We start from the raw sequence: 27573 nt of genomic DNA, 5'->3' as shown, positions 1-27573 counted from the left end.
TACCCAAATCTCTAAAAACGGGGCTGCAACGGATCTGATACAAACTGATACAGATTTGAAAATGCTCTGACGTCAGGAACGAGGAGCTCCGCTTATATGGGCAACTCTCCACCTATCAGGAGGGGACAGCCATGGCCATTGCCGTTCGAAAGCGCTGGAGACGCTGTAGTACATATGCCAGGCCTGTAGGTGGCGCTGTAGTCTGCCACAAAAGCAGCGAAGAAGACTTCTCACAGATTCAGCCCTTGCAAAAACAGGGCTGGAAAAGAGCAAATAGAGCAAAATGAGGCATGGCTAAAATGCATGATCTGTTTGGTATTTTGAAAAAAGAAATTCGCAGACATGTTTTACATAGGTATGGCCCTACAATATATTACTCAAATATAGCATGATAGGTCCACTTTAATGTATAAATTACACCTCTGTCGAAGCAGACAGGCATTAGCTCCCAGACCTTGAAAACAGATTCTGATATTACAATGAATTATTCCTCTGACTCGGGGCAGACATTCTTCTGTCTCTCAACAGTGTGAGACTATGGCCTACTTATACAGTCAGCCTTGCCAGTAATGTTATGTATTCTTTCATTGAACTCTAAATAAGTCATAGCCACAAGTGTGAAAATCGAGAGAGACAATGGCTGTGTAAACCAAAGCAGCGAGCTACACTAGCAATCCTGCAGCTGCTGGCAGCCACATTCAAATTAATGAATGGAGAAAGTGGAAATAAAACATTTCATATTTATGATGGTCGTTGAGAATTCACGAAAGCCATGCTTCTCTCAAGGATTAATAATATATTACCTTCAATAATAAAAGGTAATCAGCCAACTGTAGCTCACACAGTAGCATGTCCAAAAGCAGATACATGGCACCACATCACACATCAGATTCATAGACTTAGAGGCATTCAGTCACTGTGACCTTTTTACCTGTGCTGGACTATGGTGATTTGATGTATATGAATGCACCTGCCAATTGCCTGGTCAAGTTAGATGCTGCGTATCACAGTGCACTGAGATTTGTGACAAACTGTAAAGCATTAACCCATCACTGTACCCTGTATGCAAGGGCTGGTTTGCTTTCACTAACTGTACGGAGGCTCAGTCACCGGTACCTTTTTATATACAAAGCCATGTTAGGGAAACTTCCATCTTATATCTGCTCCCTGATCTCACGGAAAATTGTAAGTGGCTACTGCCTGAGATCGAATGCTGTGGTTTTATTAAATGTGCCAACTGCTAGGACTGTCTTAGGGAAGACAGCTTTTAGATGCGCAGCTCCTCTGTCTTGGAATAGTCTGCAAATTAAATGGAAACTGAACAATCTGGTGCCACTAAATGTTTTTAAAGCTCGGTTGGATGCTAGTCAATCGGAAGCTATTGGTACCTGTTTATGTGGATAATTATGTAAATGATGCTGTATGATGTCCTTTTGTTGTTCTATTTATGTTTTTATGTTTCATGTGGAACTACTTGAGCAGGTCTCCCTTGGAAAAGAGATCAATGATCTCAATGGGATTTATCTGTATAAATAAAGGTTTGAAATGAAATGAAATTCACTTCTCTAACATACAACAATACATTTTATTGGCTTTTACTTTTCCAGAATACAGCATTTCCCGAAATGTTCCTTCTTATTAGATTCAAGAGAATATCCCACAAATTCAGCAATATTTTCTTTACAGCAATGCACTGATTTTGTCTTTCGAGAGGCTACAAAAGAGACACAAAACAGCACAAAGCAATCAGACCGGCGGACAAAGGCTCCAACACACACACACACACACACACACACACACACACACACACACACACACACACACACACACACACACACACACACACACACACACACACACACCACACACACACCACACACACACACACACACACACACACACACACACACACACACACACACACACACACACACACACACACACACACACACACACACACACACACACACACACACACACATAGTTCCTTGCAATAGAGTTGCACAATCTTTCATCAGCACTATTGTGTTGCAAAATATAGGTATGCATGCAGAACACAAAGATCTGAATTGTCATACTGTCAGTGCTTTGCCCATCAAAAAAGAGGCTTCGCGGCAAGACTGAGCTCCACTTTTAATCACTGTCTCTGATTGATTAGGCCCGCACAAAAGTGCACGCTTTGCACTGAAAACATCACTGTGAATATTTGACAAATGGATCCCCTCTCTAGATATATTGCTCAAAGTAGAAAATGATTGTGGATGTACTGTACAAACACAGCATGTTCCAACATTTCACTTTATGCACATGCGTTCATTTGGCATGAATGATTTAAAGGTTAATAGGTGTCCTGTAGCCTTTCCACACCTGGTCTGCTGTCTGTCCTGGTTATTGTAATTCAACTGACTGTTGTGAAGTAAGGTAAGCACAAAAACAGTGTGTGAACAACAAAAACTGCCCTTTCTTTGAGTCTGTGAATAAAGTACGGAACACAATACAGACTTAAGAGAATGTTTTCTTTCCCCACAGGAACACAGTGCAGAGAGAATTTGATATAGTGCAGCAAGCTTGTAGTAAAGATTTCTATGATGGCTATAAAGAAAATCTAAGATAGGTCTTGTTCCACTCCCTCTCTCTTTCATTCACTGATTGGTTTAAAGTTACCAAAGTCATCACCTTAAAAACTCAATACTGCAGTGTTGACAAAGTAGGTGAGCGGAGCACAACAAAGACTTGGTTACTGTATTATTTATTTCGGCTCATGCTTTTGTTGAGTGGAGAATCTTGAAGTTGCCTCTGTCTCAAGGAAAACCAAGCACTGCTGAATAAGCAAATGTTACAGTGGGTAGGTATTTCAAAGTCCCTCCTTTTCCTCTGTAATGTATCGGCATAGGAGGTGTTTGTTATGGAAAACAAAACCAACTGCATGCAGATCATGCGCTAGGGCTTCAAAACGCAAGGTCAAAAATCTATGGGGAAATTAGTGCCTTATCTTTAAATTTACTTATCGAGAATCCTTATTCTGCTGCTACTTAACCCAAATAATTTCTGCATCCAACGAGTACATAAACATGCAAATCCGATTGACTTTGTTTTTCATCTTGGTCTTTCTTGCTCTCCAGTGAAATCACTTCTGAAAACCAGTGAGCAGGCAGGTATCCTTTCGGCCTGGCTGCAGTGCTAGTTATATTCTCACGCTGCACACATACACACGCGCACATACACACACAGACATGCACATATGCAAATATTCCTGCAGACATTGTAAAAACACAAGTTGACCTAAAAGAACCCTGCTGGTATGAACAAAAAAAATACACCCACTCAACACTTACACACACTAACAGTAAGACATTAACACAAGCAAACAAGAAACTCGCTCGTAGTAATAATAACCCACCCTCAATCCACAAAACCCACATACACAAGCACACAGAAGCAAAGGGAATAAAACAAAAGTGCTCACCCAGTGTTTGATGGAACTCACTCGACATCGGGTTCATGGGGTTGTGTTGGAGGCTGTTGATGTTGAGCGCCCCCATCTGGTGGATCTGTGTGGCGGGGAAGGCCATGCTGGGCGTGAGGTAACCTCCGTGGCTTGCTGCCATGATGGCTGCCTGCTGCTGCATGAGCTAAAGAAGAGGGACACGGAGAGGTGGGTGGAGGGAGGGAGGGAGGGAGGGAGGGAGGGAGGTGTGGATGGGGTGTTTGGGAGAGAGCAGGGGGGAGAATGGGGTTCCGAGAGAGGTGAGGGGAGGACAGACGGTAAGGAAAAATATAGTACGTTGGGAAGGAGTTGGACAAAGATGGGAGAAGGGAAGCATGAGAGGAGAGAGAACGGGTAGAACAGAGGGAGGGATGGATGTTGAGGTTGATGGATGGATAGTGCATGGGAAGTACAGAGAAAGTAGAGCGGAATAAAAGAAGGGGAAGAAAAAAGAAGCCTGTCAACCTATGTTTAGTGAATCTGTCTATTCTCCCAGCAGGAAGCCTGTCGCCAGCTGCAAAAACGATTTAATAGCTGTCGGTTGGGCTCATACAAATCAAGACATTGACATGTGGACATTATACTTGCTCAGAGAACAGGCAACGTTTGCAGAAGAGTTTCACTTCTTATTCATTTCATTTTCAAACTTCCCTTCCCTTCACTTTGGCTGAATAGGTTTGCCGCAGATGTTTGATGTTCTATAATTTTCCCGGCCTCATCTCTGATGTTTCTGATGTATTTGTAATGGTTGCTGCAGCCTGACATTCACCCAGACTTTAAAATTAGCTTTGTTTCATATTTATGTCAGAAACCACAAGGCCTTTCTCTGGGCTAGTTTCCCAAAATGTTAGGGCATTTTTCAAAAAGAATGCATTTAGAGTTGGAAAATCATTAAAAGGTGCAGTTTTTGTCTAATAGTTTTCTTTTAGAGACATACATTTGCCAAAACAACATCATGGACTTGTCACTGAATCCAGACCCTGATTTATTAAAAGAATATTTGTTGATTGTTTGTAGCAAGAAACTTAAATTCCACACCATGTTAGTAGTGCAGTATGTTAGTCAGAACATTGAAATGGTGGTCGATTTTCAACCATTGGACAATCCCACAAAGAGATAAATCAATAGCCTTTCATTCACTCTGCATACTACTTAGCATGAAGTGAGAAGTTAGAGCCGAAAATGTTTTCCATCAAATGCAGCCCACAGTGTGTTTATTCATGCTCACATGCACCGCTGCCCTGCACTGCACTCACACACAAACACAAAATGACATGAGGAACGACTGAGTTTTCTACTTGAGTTTCCGCACTCAGCTTAAATTCTCCCTGTGCAAACCATAAATGCCTAACTCCGAAGAAAACCCATCATTGTACAAAGGCTTTTGCAGCTTGTGAACCAGTGGGTCTATCAACAATCTTTTGCTGGCTATGTAGTGATGCAGACTTGTGTGGTGTTGGAATACAAACACAGCTGGACCGACCTCTCAGCATCTGGTTAATGCTGCTTAGTTGCTGCGTGTCAGGGGAGCTGCTGATGGCCGTGGCCTGAGAATGACTCGTATAAGCAGAAATCAAACTCCTCTGCCACTGGCGCTAATGCTAATGACGATATTGTGAGACACTGTGGGTAGAGAATGCCACTCTGCTTGTATTTGCATGGGGACCCGGCAACGGAAAAGCCAATTATTTTCCCTCAGTGCCCCTGTCAGGTAGCCTGAAAGCGGCTGTCCTGCTGCAGAATGCCCAGCGCTGGCATCTCATCCATTAGCCACATGCCTTGCCTCTGCTATCTATTAACGCCTCTTGTCATTTACATAATTTCATTGTGACAAATGGGAATCATCCATTCCTTTCCAAATAAGATGAATTGAGCCTTTAAGGGGCCGTAGCTGTAAAAGACAGCAAAGGAACAAGAAACTAAACAAAAGCAATGACACAGAAACAAACAAAGAGGTCTAGAGGGTCTGTGGCTGCCTTGCTTTGGCGATGCTGTGACTGCCCCCTCATTAGGATGTGAACAGGGTGAGACTTCAGGATGAACAGGCCGACTGGGCTGGTATTACAGAATAAATAAACTGTCACAAAAACTCGCTGTTTTTTTGTCTTTTCTCTGGCTCTGCTCGCTGATACTGGGGACTTAGAGCTAATTCTAATAGGCTTGCAGTCTATTTGTTGTGGGCCTGGTGGCCTTATAAAAGCTACAAGCCTGTATGGAGTAAACATGGAGTAGGAGTAAAGACTAGCCTCTCTCCCAATGCATATTTTAGATAATGCAATGCTTAATGCCTTCCGTCAGATTGTCATGGATAACAACTCTGGCATTCATTGACGCTTCGTTCCAAATTCAAATGCAGCAAATTGGAAACCAAAGCATATCATTATGTTGGAACGCAGTGGTTAATACAAACTGGCTCTGATAAAAAGGAAAGAAAGAGCAGCAAGCAGAGTGGTTATGTTGACAGAGATATTCAAAGTCGTTCCATTTTACTTTTCATATGTATATGCTTTTTTCCCCCCCCTCTTTTTCATCATTTCAAAAAGGCATTATATTCAAAAGCAATTCCCGTTTCTTTATTTATGCACCAGCCAGCAGATAGCAGAATGAGCCGAACTGAGTCTTCATCGTCACAGACACAACCTTTTCTGCTTCCTCTTGAAAAGAAAGGAAGAGAGAAGAAAAGGCAGAGAGAAACAAGGGGGACAAAAGAGAAGTGCGTGAGATGAAAGGGAGCAAAGAAAGTTTCCCGGGCTCCCGCAGCATTCATTTAGTGTCAGACATCTGCTTTTTTATTGCAACCTGATGGCATTACTCTCCCCTGGTGCCAGCAGGCAATCACCTCTTTATCACATGGCAATTATCTCTGTAGCGCTGCTCTGTGACTCGTTGACTCTCCGCACTGTCACATGTGACCCCTTATAGAACAACCAGCCGGGGACAGAGGCAGAAAGGATAGAGAGAGACAATGAGAAGGAAAGAGTGAGAGGGTGAAATAGGTTGAAAAAATAAGAGAGAGGAGGAGAGAGTAGGTCAATGAGGTGAAGAAAAGGACTGAAGACAGAAGACTGAAGCTCAAGGGCCTCATTTGTTACCCCCATGCTGACAGGCCGTATTTCCACGGAAAGATTTGAATAGGTTATTTCATTGGAGGCACTTTGTTGTGTGTGCAGAGCGAGTCCTCACAAGTGTAGTACAGCTAAACCAGGTCATAGACGTGTGTTTGCGTTTTCAGCACAGCTAAATGATGCAGTAATCTGTTCCCATCATTCCTCATGTGTGCTGTGATGCCGTTTGAATGCGAGTCCCTCCAACAGGGGGAGATGTTTCCTAATGTGAGTTTACAGTCATCATCCTCCCACACATTGTCACTAATAGCGCCAAGTTAAACCATTTTCTCGCCTCTCGTTTATCCACCTTACATTCAGTCCAATGTATCTTTTTAGGCAGGCAACAGGGGCACAGTGCGGAGGGCCTTTAAATCTAACACTTCTCTCCTTTCCTGCGACACAGCATGTATTCCTCCACCTGAAGAGACCAAGCTAAAATGGCTGTCTTCCCAGAGAGACACGGCTTTAAAGACGAAGGAAGAAAAGTGACTTGAATCAAATCTAATCATGTACAAATATGATGTTTGTGTCGTGAAGGGGGAATACAAAAGGTAATAAAAGCTGGTTTTATTACTCACATTCAGCAATTCATGGGAGAACTATTATCATTCACTACTAACACTGGAATGAAACAAGGAATCCCACTCGCTCGCTCACCCTCCGCTTGTGTTTTATGAAATCACCTTTTTGCAAATAGGATGTCTCCTGTCAGAGCACACCAGTGTCTATCGTAAAAATGGCACATTTCTCATTTCTGGCATATGTTGTGAGTGTTGTACCCCTCCAATTTGTGTTCAGAGACCCCTCCTTCTCCTGGTTTGACTAAAATCCAATTTACTCGCTGTCAGCTCAACTCTTTAATCCTATCCACTGCTGTAGTGGAGAGGTAGCTCTTTGAATTTACCATTTACTGTACTCCCTGGTTATAGCTATATATACCATCTCTCCCCAAGTCTGTATTCTATACTGTGCCACCTCCTCTTCTCTTGGCCAGCGTATAGGAGAGTGGGCGAACATGTAGTGTGTCTTTGGAGATAAAGTCCTTTTTGTGTCACTGCAGGTTTTTCTTCTTGGGGGAATATGTGTAGTTTATCTTGCAGTAAAGAAACATTCGCCGTATCACTTCAGCACATTCCCGGTGGCTACAGAAGAATCGAGGCTGCACACCATACACATGCAGCCATGACTGTAATTTAATCATAACTGCTGCACAAGCAGGACCCCCACACTAAAGATAACTCAGATTTCCCTTTATTCCACATTATGCGCATGTTGCAGTTGGAACCAGTATTTATACTCATTAAATATGTCTTTAGCTAGATATGAAAACAAGGGCCTCGCTGATAATCCATTACTGCCTCTGGAGCACTCATTACTTTATCAAAACTTTATCTCCAAGGTTGCTTTCCCTCAGAGTTTCTTAACCGGCTTGCCTTATTCGCTAAATTCATTATATGCAGGTACATGGCACCCACAGTCTCTGTAATTCGTAATACTAATACAAGGAGAATCTCACCTTCACTAACATCATTCATGCTGTATAATCTTTGTGTCGAGCAACCACATACCTGCAATTTCTCTTTTAGATGTAATAGTAATTGATTCTCTCTAATGCTGAAGTATCCCCAGTGCCCTTGTTACTTTCACTCGGAACTCAATTTCCTAGCGTCATCCTGCTTTTTGTCATATTGTATTTGTGTATGAGAGGGAGAGAGAGAGGGGGGGGAAGAAAGAACATTTGCTGCGCAGTGCATCTGAGTGTGTACACGCTTGTGTGCGTCTGTATGAGTGGACACGGGTCTCTGCCACAGTAAATAAGAGTCATGGCCAACCTGAGCGGGCACAATGGTCTCCTCGTAGACTGCCACTGCCTCCACCACCCCTTAAACATTTGCATTTCTCCACATTCCCTGGGAAAGGGCTGCATTTCATGAATGGTAATGAAGGTGGGAGTTTTACTGGGACGAGCACAAGAGATGGCCTCGCAATTACTCTGGGATGGTCAATTTACACATTTCAGACTGGGTCTCAAGGCTGTGAAAATGAGGGAAACGGATAAGCCCCCAAGACCTGGCTATTTGAAACAATTTATCCTAGCATTTGGAAACAGCGAGAAATATATATAACTTTGACATCCAAATGAGTACAGGGGAAATTATTTGGTCTTACTCCTTCTCTGTGAGTAAACACATTGCTGATGATTATGTGTATGTACAGTATGCAGTGTGAGGCCCAGGTTTTTTATCTAAGTGCTGGATGGAAAGCTTCTCCTAAATTCATTTTTAGCCTGCTTCAAGTACAGTGTGCATGCACGTGCATAAGGCAGTACGTGTGAGTGCTCTGCCTCAGCGGGGAAGAAGAAAGTTTGTGTGCAGATAAGTTGCCAATGGAAAATTCTGAGTCAACTGTGGCCCCTGAAGCCTCTCAAGGGCCCAGAGGGAGGGACAGGGAGAGGGGGAGGGGAGAGAAGCAGTGTGATAGAAGGTGGAGGGGGCGCATGGTGAGAGCGGCTGCATAGGCTGTCTGAACTCATCAAAGAGCCGGGGGTCTGCTGTGTGAATATGGTGCCATGCCCTGAGGGGGGGGGGGGGGGGGGGGGGGACAGTGGGCGGTGATAGGAGGGCAGAGGGAAGCTGATGAAGGGGTTGGAGGGTACCAGCTAACCTAAATGTGTGTGTGATTACGTGCAGAGGGTAGTGATAGACTGAATGTAAAAGCATAGCAGCACTGCTTATAAAAAGGAGGGGACCAAGAAGTGCTGCTGAATGAAGTGATGATAGTTTGACAAGCTCATTTCAATTACAGAAATGAATACCAAGTAGGGTGCACACGTGTCTTTGTGTTCTATTTACTAGAAAAGTTACAAATTTCACTGACTGATATCCTCTTTTAAAATGCTTGCTGATGAATTGGACCACATAACAGTCAAGCTAAAGGTCAAAGGGGTTAAAATGTGTGTCCCATGTGTGATGTGTTCTAAGTTGTTTACGGTCCCACCTCAGCAATACACTGTCCATCCAAAGGGGAATACAGGTCAAATTGAAATGATCTGCATTCATTTCTCTTTCCTTCCGTTCGATCCATGGGACAGAAGTTTAGAAAGGTAGCGAACAGTAAGTTATGTATATCCTTTTGACAGAAAGAGCTTCCAGCTGTAGCTGAAAATGACGCAATGAGAGCGGTGAGTATAAACCTAAACACTTAAGTTGTATAGCCACAAAACCAGAACAATGGGCCTAAAGACACTTAAATACTTAATAGAACTGAGAAGAACTGCAGAGTCCAGTTGTAATTCTCTGTGGATGGCACCTTTCACATAAGCGTAGTCATTTAAACCATTGTTAGTATAAAATTACATTATTTATACCCAATTATAGCAGCTCGAAAGGACCTTGTAGAACAATGTGATTTAGCAGAATCCCAACATCCTGGACACAACCTACTGTATTGTAGTTACATTCCTACAAGGGTCTACTGTAGCCTCAGTCAGCACATATTTGTATGTTAAATTGAATGTGTTTTTATTTCAGTGGTTCTGTGTGTATCATTTCGCACTCACCGCATGTGCGTAAGAGCTGTAGGTGCTGAAGGGGAGGGCGATGGCGGGGTTGAAGATGCCAAACTGCCCAACCATCTGCTGCATACGTCTGATGGTGCGCTCCTTGTCTGTGTCAGCAAACTTGACCACCAAGCTGGAGGACGCACCCTGAGGGTCGAGAGAGAAACAGAAGATCTGAGGAAAAACAACATTGACACTTAACCTGGGATGTTAACACTGGCTCAGTCATTCAACAATAACATCATTTCATCCTCTATCCCCAAAAAGGCTTAGCCACATCAGGAATTATTTTGGATTTGTGACTGTTAGGATTTACCAAGTATTTAGAGAAAGCAACCACAACAAAAGGCTTAAAAAGGTTCAATACAAGGGCATGAAGAATGGTCTTTGTTGTTATTTCAGATTTGTTTTGTATGCCATGATCATTAGCAACAACAACCGGTGATGACATCAATATCCAGTGAGATCATCTAATTGCATGTCAGAGCTTTCTTTTTTGGCCTTCTAGATGAAACATCATTGCACATTTGTATTATTGCAGGGAATTGTGCCTCCTCATTTTGCGACTGGCATACATAAACATGAACCTAAGAGAGATATGGGAAGAATACAAATATTCTCACTACTGAGCGAACAGCTCTGTAGGCAGATGTGCAGACAGAAACCTTCCGTTTTTTCAATCAGTGTTTAACATTTACAAAGTCACTCAGGGCAGAGAAGCCTCGCTGTGCATGACATAAATACTTTATGTTTCCCCCAGCTTCCCTACTCCGGTACAGTACATATATGTAACCTTGGTGCTCCTCCCCACAGATTAGGTTAAAAGATCTGCAATATACAATGATTTGAAGGAAGAGCTACAATTGGCAGTGCTTCCTATTGACCTTAGTGAAAGTGGTCTTCAAAGGAAATGTGGCTTTTTAGGGCAATGTCCCTCTTTCTGCCCTCTGTTTAGCCTCCCCTTGCTTTATGTGGCTTCCTTATCAACACTATTACCTCTTCCTGCAGCCCAATAATGAAAACAGCAGGTGTGTCTGCCACACACCCTTCATTAAGAATCTTCAAATGATTTAGCGCTATAGTTGACCTTTTGTGTGCTCCGCCTCTTCTCCCCTCTGCGCCCCCAAACTGGCCAATCGATCCACATAAAAGGCCGAAATATTACTCTGATCTGACAGTGTAGAAAGGTTGTGTGTCAGTCATGATAAGAGGCCCCCTGAAATTGGTGCAGGATTGTCAATAACAGTGGTGACTGGTGAAGTGGCTGGATTGAAGGTTGGGGGATGGGGCTTTTAAAGGGCTACATGGGGGGTTTCTTGGTTTGGTATCCATGTGGGAGTTGTGTTGGACTCTAGGCAAGCAGTTATAAATGGGCAGCAAAATTACAATACTTTAATTATTTATCAAGTTTTTATTTGTCTCTGTTTGCATATTCTGACTGAGTCTGTAGAGATCTGCTAATGAAGACATTTATAGAGATGCTCGAAGACAGGCACGGGATCTTCCGACTGTAACATATAGATTATATCGTCTATTTCCCCCCCTGTTTTTTCAATATTCCCCCAAGCCCTCTCCTCCTGGTTTGCTACAGAGGTTGAATCACAGGTTTGAAGGATCGTAGGTGAGACGCCAGTTAGTTGGTTGCCTGACCAAATTGATTATTGTCTAGTTAGTGGAGTGATTGATTGACTGGCATGCTAGGTGGCTAGATGGCTTGCTAACTGGCTGACGGACTGTAGTATTCGTTAGACTGACAAGCCGGCTGACATCTGTACAGCTGATTGACTAATTGTTTCCCTCAGTGTTGCGAGTGTCATTCCATTCCTGTCACTCCAGAACAACATTATTCCTGGCCATTGAGCGTTCTGTATGATTCTACAATAAACAGGATAGAAACAAGAGATAGAACATCATCTATAAAGAGATATTATTGAGTTTCTCAATCTCGTAAGCAACATCTCATAGACTATGCTCGGTCACCTCAATGTTAACCTTGGCACAGTTACTGGTTTAGGGTTTGGCTGTTGTGTCGGTCCAGCTTTTTACCATCTGCATCATTAACTTTATTATGAGGTTTAACTTTGGGAGAGTCCAGGACATGGCAGAGCATGACCAGAATACAAAGGAGATGTGCTAGTACATAATGAATACTCGAACTCCTTCTCACAGTAAAAAAAGAGAAAAGAAAAAGCTATTAAAGGTCTACCTTCTTTGGTAATGAGAGCTGCGTGTTCCTACTCTGCTAATTTATTGGGGAAGGCTGGGTTTTATAATCTGAGGGTATTAAATTGAAACACTGAAGTCAACCTCTTTTCTATCAGGATTAGACTGGAGTGTGCCTGCTTGGATGATAGAAACATGGTTTATTGTGAATTGACATGTTAAGTTGTATAAGAGCCTTTTGCCCTTTCTTTCATACTTTCTCATGTATGTCCCACTCTCTGCAAGGCATCTTTAATGGAAGTCCATACACTGACTCTTCCCTCCTGCTGGTTCTCCCTAGGACACCTGAATCATATGGTTTATTGGCCAAGCATCCAATGCCACATTTGTTTATCTCCCAGGTTTTCCCAGTTAGGCCTGTCAGGATATCAGTGAGTAGAATCGCCACTGCTATAAAGAGAGCAGGATGAAGTGTGAAGTAAAAGTCTCATTAAATGTTTAAGCTGCCAAGTGTGAGCAGAATCCCCCTGCCAGGCGGCTCCCAGCTGCCTAGAGAACAACTGAAGGAAGGGGAGCTAAACAGGGAGGATAAAAAAAGTCCCTACAGAGACCCAGAACCAAAAGGAAAGTCTGCTTCTCTACACCTCCTTCTCATTGCCAAGGTCGGAGTCTGTCTAAGCTGCCGACCAAGCTCTACACCCCTTACTTATTTAACTGTAAACATATGCAGGCTTGCATTAGTGCAGAGTAGAGCTAGAAAGGAATCTGATCCTGTATTGGTTTCAAGAGTCACATGGTGAAGGCCTTCATGTCGTCCCAGTTTGCTTGGGTTAGTCACCCTATGACTCAGTCTGTAAAACTGCTAGCACAAAAACAAAAAACAAGACATACATCCCATCTTTCTTATATACATTTTTTTACCATAAGACATATTTTCATCCCTGCCTGAAAGATAAAAAAACTATTTTAATGAGAAAGTATCGCCACTAAAGCTGTCTGTTCCTCCACAACATATGGCCTCATATTCTGCCTGCATTGCTTACCATACATTAAAAGTTAAAACATGATTTTATATTCACAAAGTTACAACTTTATATTAAAAATTCATTCGACCAGAGTGCTTCCATCAGGAACATGAGAGCGTAGCATGTGATGCTCACCTAGACACCACTTGACATGTTTGTTTTGACATTATGGTGGGTTTCACATTTCTTCAGATGTCACAAGATTCCCGCAGTCACATTTGAAATGTATTTTTTTAATTTTTTTTATTGATGCTGCATATGCAGTTAGATGCTACAGTATATATCTTATAATTGATGTCCTTTGCATGATACTATACTAATCTTCTCCACCAAAGGAGTCATGAATACACATCGTCTTTGAGCTTGGCTAGTAAAATAATGGATGACTGTAATCTATGAGGTTATTAGAATGTAAATTGCCTGGGTAGAAATACTTGTGGGGGAGATGACAGATCTTAAACAATACACATTAACTTAAAAATATAAAGGCAGAACGTTGTTTAATGAATAGCAGCACGGAGATATATCATCCTCGTGAAAAACTGACATTAAAACTCTGCATCTCATTGACTACACAATGAGATCATTACTGTTTCCTGACTTAAAGCAGCCTTTACAGTATTTACTGGGCTATCTGCAGCATGTTTTGCCTTTCCACCATCTCTTTATTTTGTCATTATTTAAGGCAGTGACACACTGAGTGTTAAATCCTGGCACTCACAGCAGTTGCATGTGTGTGTTCTCTGTCTGAAGTAATGGAGAAGATCCAGCAGCTTGGGAATCACATTTGGATGTTTATTTTTACCCTATTTGCTCTTCTCTTCACTCTCAATCATCCAGCTCTCTCTTCTATGCAAACTTCACCTCATTTACTTTCCTTTGTTCTGCTCTTATCCTTCCATTATCCTGCTCCAGTATTTCTGTGTCAGTCCCTATGTCAGCGAAAACAGTCTCAAACCCCGGTTGAGCTGACGCGGATACGGATTGAAAAAATCATCACGGCTCTGCGGACCTGACCCACAACCCCCCCCCCCATGTAATTCTGTCCCGGGACTTACTTCCTACATGACCCTGCTGAATCCCGGCAATTTGCTTTACAGCTCTGGCGTTTAAATGTTTAATTGAGCCACTCATACTCTGAACAGTGGCTGTGTGTGTGTGTGTGTGTGTGTGTGTGTGTGTGTGTGTGTGTGTGTGTGTGTGTGTGTGTGTGAGAACGCTGGCTGAGAGATAGTGGTGGTGTGTATAGGAGGCAGAGGTATGCACGCTTGAAATATGATGGGTTAGGGTGTGATGGAGATCCAGCCAAGGTCTTATATGTGACCTGCGGATGCACTCATATGACTCACACACTTACACTATCTTGCCATCATCCTTCATGCAGTGACATTATGTCGTAGTTAGTTTTGGCAGATTATTTTTCATTTGGATGAGTTCACAGAAGCATATATGCTCCCCCACATGTATGCATATGTAGAGTATATTTGTGCATGCTCTGATCGTCATTTATCTACACTCGTACATTCTCTCATTTTCCAATTTCCTTCCCGAATCGCACTTACAATACATACAAAATGCCCACTCCCCCTCTACATGAATAACACAAATATATTCAGCCCAAGTCCTGCGAACTGGAAAATAAGATCAGTCAGGGAGCCTTTGACCCTAGCCTGTGGCTGTACGAGCATGTGACAGTGAAACAGAGAGAGAAGCAATATAGAAATAGTATGTATGTATGTATGTATGTATGTGTGTGTGTGTGTGTGTGTGTGTGTGTGTGTGGGCTGATGCAAATGTGCTAGCCACAAAGTGCTTCTGTTTGTACATGTTTATGTATGCACACGCATGTGCGTGTGTGCGTGTGTGTGCACACTCATAAACTCTAAGGAGCCAGTGCTCATGCTTTGGGGGATTGGCAGTAGATCTATCAAACTTCTGTAGTTAGTCGCAGTGTTAATATTCAGTGCACTTTAACACCTCAGCTTGCAACGCTATTGGCTGGACTTTATTCATGGTCATCTCTCTGAGTCTGCTCAACAGACACGGCCTTGGAAGGCAGTAAATATGCACACACACACTCACACTCACTCACACACTGGCTCAGTTTGCCTTGTTTCATTAGAACAATTAATCATCTCTATTAGCCCTGGAGAAGTGAGAATTAGATGATTCCCCAAAAACAGTTGCAGGCAATGGATGGCCTTCATAAGTTCAGTTCTGTATGCATCCTGCATTGTAGCTGTCAATAGTCTATTTTCTTTTGTTTCACTTCTTTATTCATGTATTCATTTTTGAATGCATCCAGTAGTGCAAATGAAAGATTATTTATATATTCAGTCCATCAATGTACTTGTACGTGACTTAGTTTTGCCGCTGTGACTCAACTGCAATCAAAAAACTCAAATTAATACAGGATGTATGGTCCAAGGTTTTTCCAGGATGTTTGCTACATTGATAGACCCTTTTCTGTGAATAGCAGAGTCCCACTGAGGCGTAATGGCCCACTGGTGGTCCGCTAATCTGAGCGAGGCAGGCACACTGGGCTCTCTCCTCCAGCAGCCACAGGATATGAGATGCTGATCAGATTTCTATAATCAATTTACCAGAGCAGGAGGTATAAATCCTGTCCATTCACTCCTTCTCCCTCACCCCCCCCCCTTTCTCTGTCTCTCTCCCCAACTCTCGCCCCCTCCCTTCTGCCCCCTGCTTATAGTTAGATGAATAATTCAGCAGCCAATGTGGTGAAAGGTGGAGTAAACAAGTCTATTGCCTAATATCCCGAGAGGCTGCCAAAGAGAGACGAGTGAGGGCAGAGAGCTAGCAGAGATAGGGGAATGGAGCAACAAAGGATGAGGGTATCTATGGAGAATGGACATCCAGAGTCTTTTCTCATGACCTGCAGTCATTTGCACTTAGATTGACTCAGAGGTTGCGGCCAAAATGGCACAGCCGGCATCTAGTCCTCCTCTATGCTTTGCTCTGAGCCACACATTGGCAACCATTGAAAATGAAATCATACAGTGAAACACAACATCTGTGAGATAGGGTATAGGAGAGAGTTCAGGGTCCCTGCTTCTCTGAGGCGAGAGTTCCCGAAACAAAAAATGAGGATAAAAACGTATACTTAAATGCGACCGTATAATATGGGATGTGACTGTCCGTTAGCCGAATGTCACGGAAAATAACTCTATTCAGGTTTGGAGAGCAGAATAAGTAGCTTTTATTTGAAACCATCAGGTATACAGGCAGTATGCCTAAACATGAGGCAAATGAGCCGTACAGCCTCTGCGCTCATAGTAAATCCAATACAGACAGAATTCAGAGGATTCAGTGTGCTTACATAACGAGCAAATGTAATCTCACACTGGAGTTATATTCACTGATTATGCAAGCAGAACTACTGATTGATGACTCACCCAAAATTCAATTATCATTCTAAACAGTTCTATCTGGAAATTAGATTTGGAATTTTATTTTTGGCCAATTAAAGAGACAGGAGGCTATTTCGGGCTTTATCTGTTTTTAAAACTGGGTGAGGATGGTAGCATTTTATAAATTGATTAAAAGTTGGGGGAAAGTAAAAATAAAAGAGGTCAGAGCTTTAAAGGTCACCTACTGTATCATGCAACATCCACTTTTTCATGTATGTTATACATAAACATGTGTCCCCTCTGTGTAAAGAGATTCTGAAAGTATCAGGAAAAAAGATTCTCTCACTTTGTGTCCTGATCCATTCATAGAAAATAAGCTGATCAGATTTTGGCCACTTTATGATGTCATCATCACCAACCAAAGTAACCCCCCCCCCCCCCTTATCACCTGAATCTCCTCCTAGAGCACCATTGTGTTATTTTTAACCAAATCTCTCTCAGAGGGGCGTGGGGAGTGGCTCCTTATTTTCATCTAAAGTAACAGACAGAGAATCAGCACTTTTTAAACAGGGCTGAAACAGAGGGGATTATGGGATGCTGCAATGATCTGTTTGGTGTTTGGAGCCAAACACTTCAGAGACATGTTTGTATATATCTGAGACCTATAATATATTGATGAAAAACAGTAGGGGACCTTTAAATAAAGACTGCACATAGCTATTTTAGTCAGTGTGTAGGTGTGCATGCAATGGATGTGTGTGTATGTTTCTCAGTTGTTTTGATATGTTGATATGTTGATAAGGGAGAGAGCTGTACTCACTGGCATGGTCTGGCTACCGTGGAGGGCACTGATTGCAGACTGAGCCTCAGTATGTGTGGAGAACTTGACAAATGCGCAACCTGGAAGAGAGAACAGAAGCACATCACACACATGCAGGTACACACACAGGCACACATAGTTTATGTGCAGTAAATGTATTCAATCGAGTGAGATTAAAAGCCTACGGTATATTAATAAAGAATGTTGAATTGTATTTGACACCACGGAAATCACTGTGCAGCGAGAGGCTCTCATTGCACAGCAGGCTGCCCCACTCCGGGCATTAGGCAGGCAGAAGCTGTAGGCTAAAGATTGCACTGATGAAGCAGAAAAACATGCTATTTAGCACCACATGCCTGTCTGTGCATATTAAATACTAGCTGAACTGGCTACACTCAAGACTAAAATGTTTTACATTTAAAAAGCACTCAATTTGCGAACTACTCAGTACAGTGTATCGTTCCCACAACAGGATTAATATCTGTGAATATGATGATGTCTGTCCAAAAGGCCAGGAACCACAAAACCCACTCTCTTAGCTCTAATGTCTGTTAGAAATACTGTGAGGATTAGATCAAGTGAAAACAAGTTGAAGATGGCTTTTGCGGGTTTACAAAGTGAGCTGTTGCACATGAATTATTCAATCACTAAACTGGAGTATGGCCCCCTTTTAAAGCTAACAGAAGATTGATTTAAAGCTGTACATTTGGTCTCCTTTAGAAATACTACAACTTACTGCCACAAAATGATTCTTAAACATATACTCATAAATATTGTAATTATTTTCAAGAATAATATGTACAGTAAGTACACGTCTAGCTACATATGGAACAATGGAATAGTAATGATGTTAGCTTATGGTAATTTATTAATTATACTTTATTCATTCACTGTTTTTAATAAAGGCTTGAAGGAAGAAAGGAGACCACTAACACATTTACACACAGTCTAAATGCTACATGTGTGTGCAGATTTGAAGTCTCTGGATAAAGTCAATTAAACTTTAGGAGGAAACCAAAAAAGCTGTTACAACTGAACAGGGGTCTGTTGCCGTGAGGCAGCAGGGCCAACTCCTGAGCCGCCATCCCCATTTATAATTATACCCTATTTCACCTAATTTCATTTTAAGTTTCTTTTCTATTCTCATTTAATCTTTCATACTTTATTCTTCTTATCATCTGTACTGCTTGACCCAGCAGCCCTGCCATTCTTCCGCTCTTAATGGGCTTACCCCTGTGGACACCAGCCAATCAAGATGCCCATTCAGCTGTCAAACCACTACCTCCTACTGAGATATGGATAGAAAAGAGCTAGAGATCAGCATGACCTGTACAAGGACTTTGCTGGAGCAGTACAAACTATGCCAATATAATTATGAATTTAACTTTTAATAAACTGTGAAACCTGCAGTGTGCATCACACACAACTGTGCAAGAACTAGAGAACAAAACCTTTTCTGCTATTAAACTTAAAGTCATGTCGGCACAAATTGGATTTTGTGCAACACAAAACCTGTTTTTGTCAACAAGGTATTTTATTCTTCCAGGTTTTTATTAGAAAATGTGATAGAGCTTAGATAGAGTGTACTTTTTCTAGAGCCACAAAGAGAAATGTAATGTTCAGGGACCAATGTTTACTTTAAATTAAATGTAGCAATACCACAGAGAGGAAATACTAATTTGCAAGAAATGTTTACATTTCAGTGGAGTAAAAGTATAAAGTAGCATACAAAGTGAATACTAATGTAAAGTAGGGCTTGAGTACTTGGGAATTGTACTGAGTAAATGTACATGGTTGCTTTGCAGCCCTTGCATCTCTCTTGGCTGCCCCGTCCTCACAGCAGGGACATTTGAATCGTTTTGACATCCATCTTTCCTGTCTCCTCCAAACCACGGCAGTCAGACCGCTCTGGCTTCAAACCCCCTTAGATATAATTCCACAACAATTTCCTTAAGCGCTGGCTGGGGAATGGGCTCGTTACTGCGTGTCAAGGGAATTGATGTCTTCAAAAAGTTTTTGGCTGTCTTAAAAGCGCCTGCAAGATATCAACACAGTACCGGAGCAACAGTAAGGGCCTGCAGTACATACATAGGACTAAATGCTTTAAATTAACACTGACAAAAAGAAAATGAGGACTGTGACAGAATAGAAATCCTGGCTTTGAAATGCAGAGTTTTTTCAGAAAAGAGTGCTGAGCAAGAGTTTGTAATGGCAAACTCAGCATTAAAAAATGACTAGCATTTTATGAATCCTTGCTATATTTGATGGGTTCACAATTACCTTAAAAGAAGAAGGATGTTTCTACCATATAACTTGAGAGTCTTGGTTTTCTATCTTGCCTTTGGATTTTAAAACATATTAAACATAAATATATATGTTATCTGCCCTGTCTGTCTTCAAACAAAGATTATATTTAAAACATGCCAAGATCACTGCAGTGAGAGTTGCCAAATACATTTCGTTGTACTTTGTATGATGACAATAAAGATATATTCTATTCTAAAATACTTCAATCATTGACAGTCTGCTGCCGCAAGAATTTAACATTCTTTACCAATTGAACAAAAGAAAAAGTCAAAGAAATGATTCACTCATCTTCTGTCATACATGATCATTATAAAAGACATACATCAATCAAATGTATTTGACATACATTGGCTTTACTATTGTTCCCTGCCTGCTTCTGGCTAGCACATCAACTAGAATGGCATTAGAATGTGTGTGATTATGTGCCATTTGACCTATATCTGGGACATATGTCACATACATTTTCCGTACCCCAGCTGACTTAGACACGTACTCACATTGTCACTTCTTCTGTCAGTGACCTAAATAATGCTGACAACTTTATGGCTACCTACCTTTGCTGTTTCCGTCAGGACCTCTTAGGACTGTGCACTCCTCGATGACTCCGTAGGGTTCGAAGAGGCGGTAAACATCCTCCTCGGTCTGCTGTTTGTTCAGCATCCCAACAAACAACTTCCTGTCTTCTGGAACAAAACAAGACAAAGAGACAAAAAGGTTAAATTATAACTTAAGAACATACAGAAGTGAAATGTCGTTCATTGTTCTTTTGAGTTTAATTTAAAGCAAGTGTCTTTTTTTCCACGGAAGCAAACACAGATATAGTCTTGTTCTATTCAACGCTGGTTGGGCTTGAGTCACATTGCATTATCTCTCTTCCAAGACTGATCATTTTAATCTCTAGTATACAGTAACTGGGTTTAGTCCCACATGGGCACATAGTGTACTGTAGCTGCTGGGGCTAAGTGAGTGGTCAGGGGCTGGGGGAAGAGCAATGGGAGAACTAATGAAGAGATTTCACACACAACACACCACACACACACACACACACACACACACACACACACACACACACACACACACACACACACACACACACACACACACACACACACACACACACACACACACACACACACACACACACACACACACACACACACACACACACACACACACACACACACAAAGACAATGAGCAAGTCTTTGGTCCTTAAAAGCACCAGGGGCTCTAGGCTCCAACCTCCTACACACCACACTGTGAGGCTGGAAACTGACGCTCTCTCTCTCTCTCCTGCTTCCCTTTTTCTCTCGCTGATTCCACATTTTTCAACCTCATTCTTTTTCAAATGCCTCCTTCCTTTCCTCTCTTTATCACTCTCTTACTCAACTAATTGCTGCTGATCCAGTGTTTTTTGTGTAGCCAGAGAAATATTTCAGTATGCTCTTCAGTGAACAATGGCGTGTCTCTCCTGCGAGCATCGGAGGCTAGGAGACATGCCATGAATAACGCTGAATTTTCAATAGATAGCGTGTATGCTATTGAGTTCTGTTAAATGCTGTGGGATCTGATCTTTACCTTGACCTGACACACTGTGTTTACTGATGTACTCCGGCCTTGTATGATTAATGCTGCAGTGCAGAGAGTCTCTGTTGGCGGCAGAAGCACTAAAACCTTCCCTTTATACAGATTGTTTCTCCAGCTCTGACCTGTGAAGCCACAGTGGAAACACAGAGCGAGAAACACGACTAGCGGCTGCTGCTATGAAGAGGTAGAGAGCGGTAGAAATCCCTGCTAGAAGTATTGCACAAAGTCAGGGTGACAAGTGACGACTACTGAGTGTGTCGTGTTGTGGTCGTTCTCTGACCCAGACACAACCCTAACCCACAATCCTGCATCGGGCACGGCAGAGTGCTCGGGATTCGCCGCCCGGCTGGGGCTTCGGCACTCAGCACCTCCAATGATGCACCTTTAAAATAATCTTCCGTGTCAGAGCGTTGTCTAGGGAGGGGCATCCCTGGTGCTGACTCCTTATTGCAAGTGGCAGGATCAGAGGCTACGTATCAAAACGGAAGTGATGCAATGTGACATCTGTCAGGGTGGATTGGAGAGCATTTATCTGCAAAAAAAGGAAAGCCCTGAACTGGAAAATGAAAGGCCAAGATGGTTCTTCCTTTTGCTGGAGGGAGAATATCAATTCTGAGGTTGGATGAGGAAAGATGAGTCGAGGGAGGGGCTCCGCTGCACATTTCCCTGAATGCTGCCAGACCTCATATACCCTTCTGTTTATAGATGGAGAGCCACACGCAGCACACAGAACTAGCCGCGCTGTCACAGTCTGCTTTCTCACTCACCTATTTTCTGCATTAACATTCCTTAGTCACCTGATAGTCACACCCTGTCTCTCTCTCTCACTCTGTTACACCCATCTGCTCCCTGACCCGTTCTGTACCTGCGACTCCCGTCCTGCTTTCTCCTGGAACCCTCGCCTGTCCCCGACCAGCCCTTTGCCTACTATCTGCCGTTTTGTCTCCTACCAGCCTATTGCCTTCAATAAAGCTGGTTACCGACTATCCCTGGTTTCCTGTGTTGTGCATTTTGGTCCTCAGCTCGTTTGTGACAGAACGATCTGGCCAGAAATGGACCAAGCAAACACCGGGTCTCCTAGAGACCGCTTTGAGAGGGTTGAGGATGCCATCCAGAGACAGGAAGTCACGATAGCTACCTTAGCTACCGAGACCCACCAGGCAACCTCAACCCAGGGACAAACGCTGGCTTACCTTACCTCCCAGATGCAACAGATGGCCGCCACCGTACAACAGCTAGCCGCTACCATGGCTGCTACCGTCCCTCCGCCCACAGCTCCGATGTTCGCTCCAGCCCCTGGCCCGACTGGATACGCTCCGGAGCCTCGTGTGGGAACGCCGGAACACTACGCTGGTGAGCCTGAGGGATGCAGTCCTTTTCTCACAAACTGTTCCATATTGTTTTCACTGCAGCCACACACCTTCGCCTCCGAGGCGGCTCGTGTAGCTTTCACCGTTAACCATCTGACGGGGAGAGCCCGTTTATGGGGAACTGCAGAGTGGGAGCAGCAGACTCCAGCCTGCGCCTCTTTTGCTGCATTTTCCGCAGAGATGCGGAGGGTGTTCGGTTCCGTTCGTCTGGGTCCCGACGCTGCCGGAGGTCTGCTGAGTTTGAGCCAGGGTTCCGGCATGGTGGTGGATTACGCTATTGACTTCCGCACCAGCAGCCGCCGCAGCAGCTGGAACGAGCCGGCGCAGTGTGACGCATATCTGAGAGGATTAGCGGATTATATGAGAGATGAGCTGGTTTCCTATGATCTCCCTGCTTCCTTGGATGGGTGATTGAGCTCACCTCTCGGATTGACAGACGAATCCAGACCCGGAGGGGAGAGCAACAGACGCCAACTTGCGGTTTCCGGGAGATTTCGACTTCCGGTTTCGGCGGAGAATTCCCATTCCTACTCTGACTCACGGTACGGGGAGGTCGAGCCCATGCAAGTGGGTCGTACCAGTCTTACCTCTGAGGAGAGGGATTACGTCGAAGAGGTAATCTTTGCCTTTACTGTGGTCAGGCTGGACATATGGTTTCCCGTTGTCCGGTAAAAGGCAGAACTCATCAGTAATGGGGAGTATACTGGTGGGCCAAACCTCTGAGCTGATCCCCAATCTAAGACCCTTGTGCCATGCTCGACTCCTCCTGACAGGCAAATCTCAGGCTCTGGCTGTTTTTATCGACTTTTATCGGATCAGATGTTAGCATCATTGACGAGGAGCTCGCACTACAGCTGGGCATCCAACAGGTTCGGCTGCTCCAGCCGGTACCGGCTAATGCTTTGGATGGTCACCTGCTGGGAACGGTGACACACCAGACGACACCGGTCCATATGCTCATGTCGGGGAACCACCATGAGACAATCCAGTTTCATGTGCTACGGTCCCCCCAAATTCCTCTGATGTTGGGTTATCCGTGGCTCCGCTGCCACAACCCGAACATTGACTGGGCAACTGGGTCCATCCTAGGTTGGAGTTCCTCCTGTCATCAGGTTTGCCTCAAGCAGGCCGCCGCACCTCAACTATCTGTGGAAATGAACCTGGTTCCGGATATCACAGGAGTTCCGGCAGAATATTTGGACTTTAAGGGGGTTTTTAGCAAGGCTAAGGCGACATCTCTCCCACCTCATCAGCCCTATGACTGCACCATTGAGCTACATCCAGGCGCAGTCCCACCCAAGGCCCGGTTGTACTCGCTTTCGGCACCGGAGAGGAAGTCCATGGAGACTTACGTCAATGACTCTCTGGCTGCGGGAATTATTCGTCCTTCCACATCACCCGCAGGAGCAGGGGTTTTTTTTGTGGCGAAGAAGGACAAGACCCTGAGACCCTGCATTGACTATCGGGGTCTGAACGACGTCACGGTGAAGAATCGCTATCCCCTGCCACTCATCTCGTCAGCATTCAAGTTACTACAGGGGGCTACAATCTTCACTAAGCTGGATCTACGAAACGCTTATCACCTGGTACGAATCTGTGAGGGGGACGAATGGCAGACCGCCTTCAACACCTCTTCGGGACATTACGAGTACCTGGTGATGCCATTTGGACTTACCAACGCCCCTGCAGTTTTCCAAGCGTTGGTGAACGACGTACTCCGGGACATGTTGGATCGTTATGTTTTTGTTTATCTGGACGACATTTAGATTTTTTCAAGGAACCTCAAGGAACACGTCCATCACGTCCAGACAGTCCTCCAGAGACTTCTGGAGAACTCGCTGTTTGTCAAGATGGAGAAGTGCGAGTTTCACACTTCTTCGGTCGCCTTTCTTGGCTACATCGTGGGTCAAGGAAGTGTGGAGATGGATCCCTCTAAAGTTTCAGCAGTTACCTTGTGGCGGGTCCCTGATTCCCGGAAGGAGCTGCAGCGTTTCCGTGCAACTTTTACAGACGGTTCATCCGTGGCTACAGCACCGTGGCCGCCCCGCTCACCGCCCTGACCTCGTCCAAGGTGACGTTCCGATGGTCCCCTGCAGCCGAGGAGGCTTTTCAGGACCTCAAGGGCCAGTTTACGTCGGCTCCTATCCTGCAAGTACCAGACCCCGCTGGTCAGTTGGTGGTGGAGGTGGATGCTTCTGACGTAGGTGTGGGGGCCATCCTGTCGCAACGTTCTGGTGAGAACTAGAAGCTCCACCCCTGTGCTTTCTTTTCGAGGAGATTGAGTCCGGCGGAGAAAAACTATGACGTGGGGAATCGGGAGCTTCTAGCAGTCAAGTTGGCGTTGGAAGAGTGGCGACACTGGCTTGAGGGGACAGAACAACCATTTCAGGTTTGGACCGACCATAAGAACCTGGAATACATCAGGTCGGCACAAAGACTGGCCCCCACACCTATGTCAGAAGCATCCACCTCCACCACCAACTGACCAGCGGGGTCTGGTACTTGCAGGATAGGAGCTGACGTAAACTGGCCCTTGAGGTCCTGAAAAGCCTCCTCGGCTGCAGGGGACCATCGGAACGTCACCTTGGACGAGGTCAGGGCGGTGAGCGGGGCGGCCACGGTGCTGTAGCCACGGATGAACCGTCTGTAAAAGTTGCACGGACGAGTGGTCGTTATTTTTCACCCGGTTTAATTTGTTCCTCTCCTACCGCCCGGGCTCCCGCAACGTGAAGGCCGACGCTCTGTCCCGGCAGTTCGGGAGGGAGGGAGACACCTGCGGCATTCCGGACACTATTCTTCCTGCTCCTCGAGTGATCGGCGTCCTCGCTTGGGAGATTGAGGAGAGGGTTAAGACCGCTTTGGTGGACCAACCCGGTCCTAGTTCTTGTCCTCTCAACCGTTTGTTTGTGCCTCAGGTTTTGAGGGCTGAGGTGCTTCAGTGGGCTCACAGCTCCAGACTTTCCTGCCACCCTGGGATTCAACGTACCAGAGGGATGGTCCTACAACGGTTCTGGTGGGCCACGCTGGAGGCTGACACCCGGGAGTTTGTGAACGCCTGTCCTGTGTGCAATCGGCACAAACCATCTCACCAAGCACCAGCTGGCCTCCTTCATCCATTACCGGTCCCACGTCGCCCTTGGTCACATATTTCTTTGGACTTTGTGACTGGTCTACCACCGTCCCACGGACATACTGCCATCTTGAAGGTGGTAGATCGGTTTAGTAAGATGGCTCATTTCGTACCCCTGCCTAAGATCCCGTCAGCTAAGGAAACGGCAGAACTTATTCTTCTCCACGTTTTTCGCATTCACGGACTGGCGACTGATGTGGTTTCCGACCGGGGGCCCCAGTTCACCTCTGTGTTTTGGAGGGAGTTTTGTGAACTGATCGGGGCGACGGTCAGTCTCACCTCCGGTTTCCACCCACAGGCCAATGGCCAGACCGAACGGAAGAATCAGGAGATGGAGACCACTCTCCGCTGCATGGCTTCCGATCATCCAACGACCTGGTCAAAACAACTCCTGTGGGTGGAGTATGCCCACATCACCCTCATCAGTTCCGCTACTGGTCTTTCCCCTTTTCAGTGTGCATACGGTTTTCAACCCCCATTGTTCTCTGCATTGGAGAAGGAGGTTACCTGTCCGTCTGTCCAGGCTTTCATCAGACGTTGTCGGAGGACTTGGAGGCAGGCTCGAACAACTCTGCTTCAGTCTGCTAACCGGTACGCCACATCAGCGAACCGCCGACGCACTAAGGCACCTGTGTACCAGGTAGAACAGAGGGTGTGGCTTTCCACGCAGAACATTCCCCTTCGGGTGGAGTCTAAGAAATTAGCGCCCAGGTTTATTGGACCCTTCAAGATTGTCAAGGTCATTAACCCTGCAGCGGTTCAACTGAGTTTGCCCCGGAACATGAAGATCCATCCCACCTTCCACGTTTCTAGGATTAAACCTGTCCGGGAGAGTCCTATGATTCCCGCCGCCCCTCCACCACCACCCCCTAGGATGATCGATGGGGGTCCTACCTACACCCTTCGTCGTCTACTCCGTTCCCGTCGCAGAGGAAGAGGGGTTCAATATTTGGTGGACTGGGAGGGCTATGGTCCTGAGGAAAGGCAGTGGATTCCTGCTCGTCATATCCTCAACCCTCAACTCATCCGAGACTTCCACCTGCGTTACCCGGAGCAGCCTTCTAGGACCCACGCTCAACCAGGCGTTAAGCCAGGGGGCACTCGTCCGCTACAGACCAGAGGCTTCGTCGAGGGGGAGGGGGAAGCGTCATCAGTCGAGGAGGACGAGGATTTCCAGGAGGGAGAGGCCGAGAGAGCATTCTCAGATGAGTACTAACCTTTCCCATACCTCCACCTGTGTTTGTAGGGTTTTTGTTTATTCTTCTTTAATTTTTTTTTCTCTCTCTCCTAGAATTTTCTTAGACGTCAGGAGCCGTCCATTAAGGGGGGGGTTCTGTCACAGTCTGCTTTCTCACTCACCTATTTTCTGCATTAACATTCCTTAGTCACCTGGTAGTCATACCCTGTCTCTCTCTCTCACTCTGTTACACCCATCAGCTCCATTAGTATTTAGGCCCACTTCACTTTCACCTCAGTGCCAGATCGTACTTTGCAGCATGCCAGTCTTTCCCGCATTACCCTCCAGATTGCTCTCCCGGTTTCGAACCCTGCCTGTCCCTGACCAGCCTGCCTCGCCTGCTCCCTGACCCGTTCTGTACCTGCGACTCCCGTCCTGCTTTCTCCTGGAACCCTCGCCTGTCCCTGACCAG

The 27573-nt window shown here is 44.8% G+C and overlaps 1 protein-coding gene across 8 annotated transcripts in view; it reads right to left on the bottom strand.

Moving 5' to 3' along the window:
* Positions 1-27573, bottom strand: part of celf5a (cugbp, Elav-like family member 5a) — a 199552-nt gene that overhangs the window by 16863 nt on the left and 155116 nt on the right. For 2 of the 8 annotated variants that reach the window (XM_034216214.1, XM_034216216.1), the window contains exons 4-7: positions 20394-20522; positions 17533-17612; positions 10154-10327; positions 3467-3632 (exon numbers count right to left, since the gene is read on the bottom strand). In XM_034216214.1, coding sequence (XP_034072105.1) covers positions 3467-3632; positions 10154-10327; positions 17533-17612; positions 20394-20522 — 549 coding nt within the window. The remainder of the gene's footprint in view (positions 1-3466; positions 3633-10153; positions 10328-17532; positions 17613-20393; positions 20523-27573) is intronic. The other 6 variants (XM_034216218.1, XM_034216220.1, XM_034216217.1 and 3 more) reach the window with 5 other exon arrangements.

The sequence above is a fragment of the Gymnodraco acuticeps genome, unplaced genomic scaffold (genome assembly GCF_902827175.1).
Source record: "Gymnodraco acuticeps unplaced genomic scaffold, fGymAcu1.1, whole genome shotgun sequence".
Classification (NCBI taxonomy): Eukaryota; Metazoa; Chordata; class Actinopteri; order Perciformes; family Bathydraconidae; genus Gymnodraco; species Gymnodraco acuticeps.
Note: the sequence above shows the minus strand (reverse complement) of the source record. Positions and strands in the feature narration are given on the sequence as shown.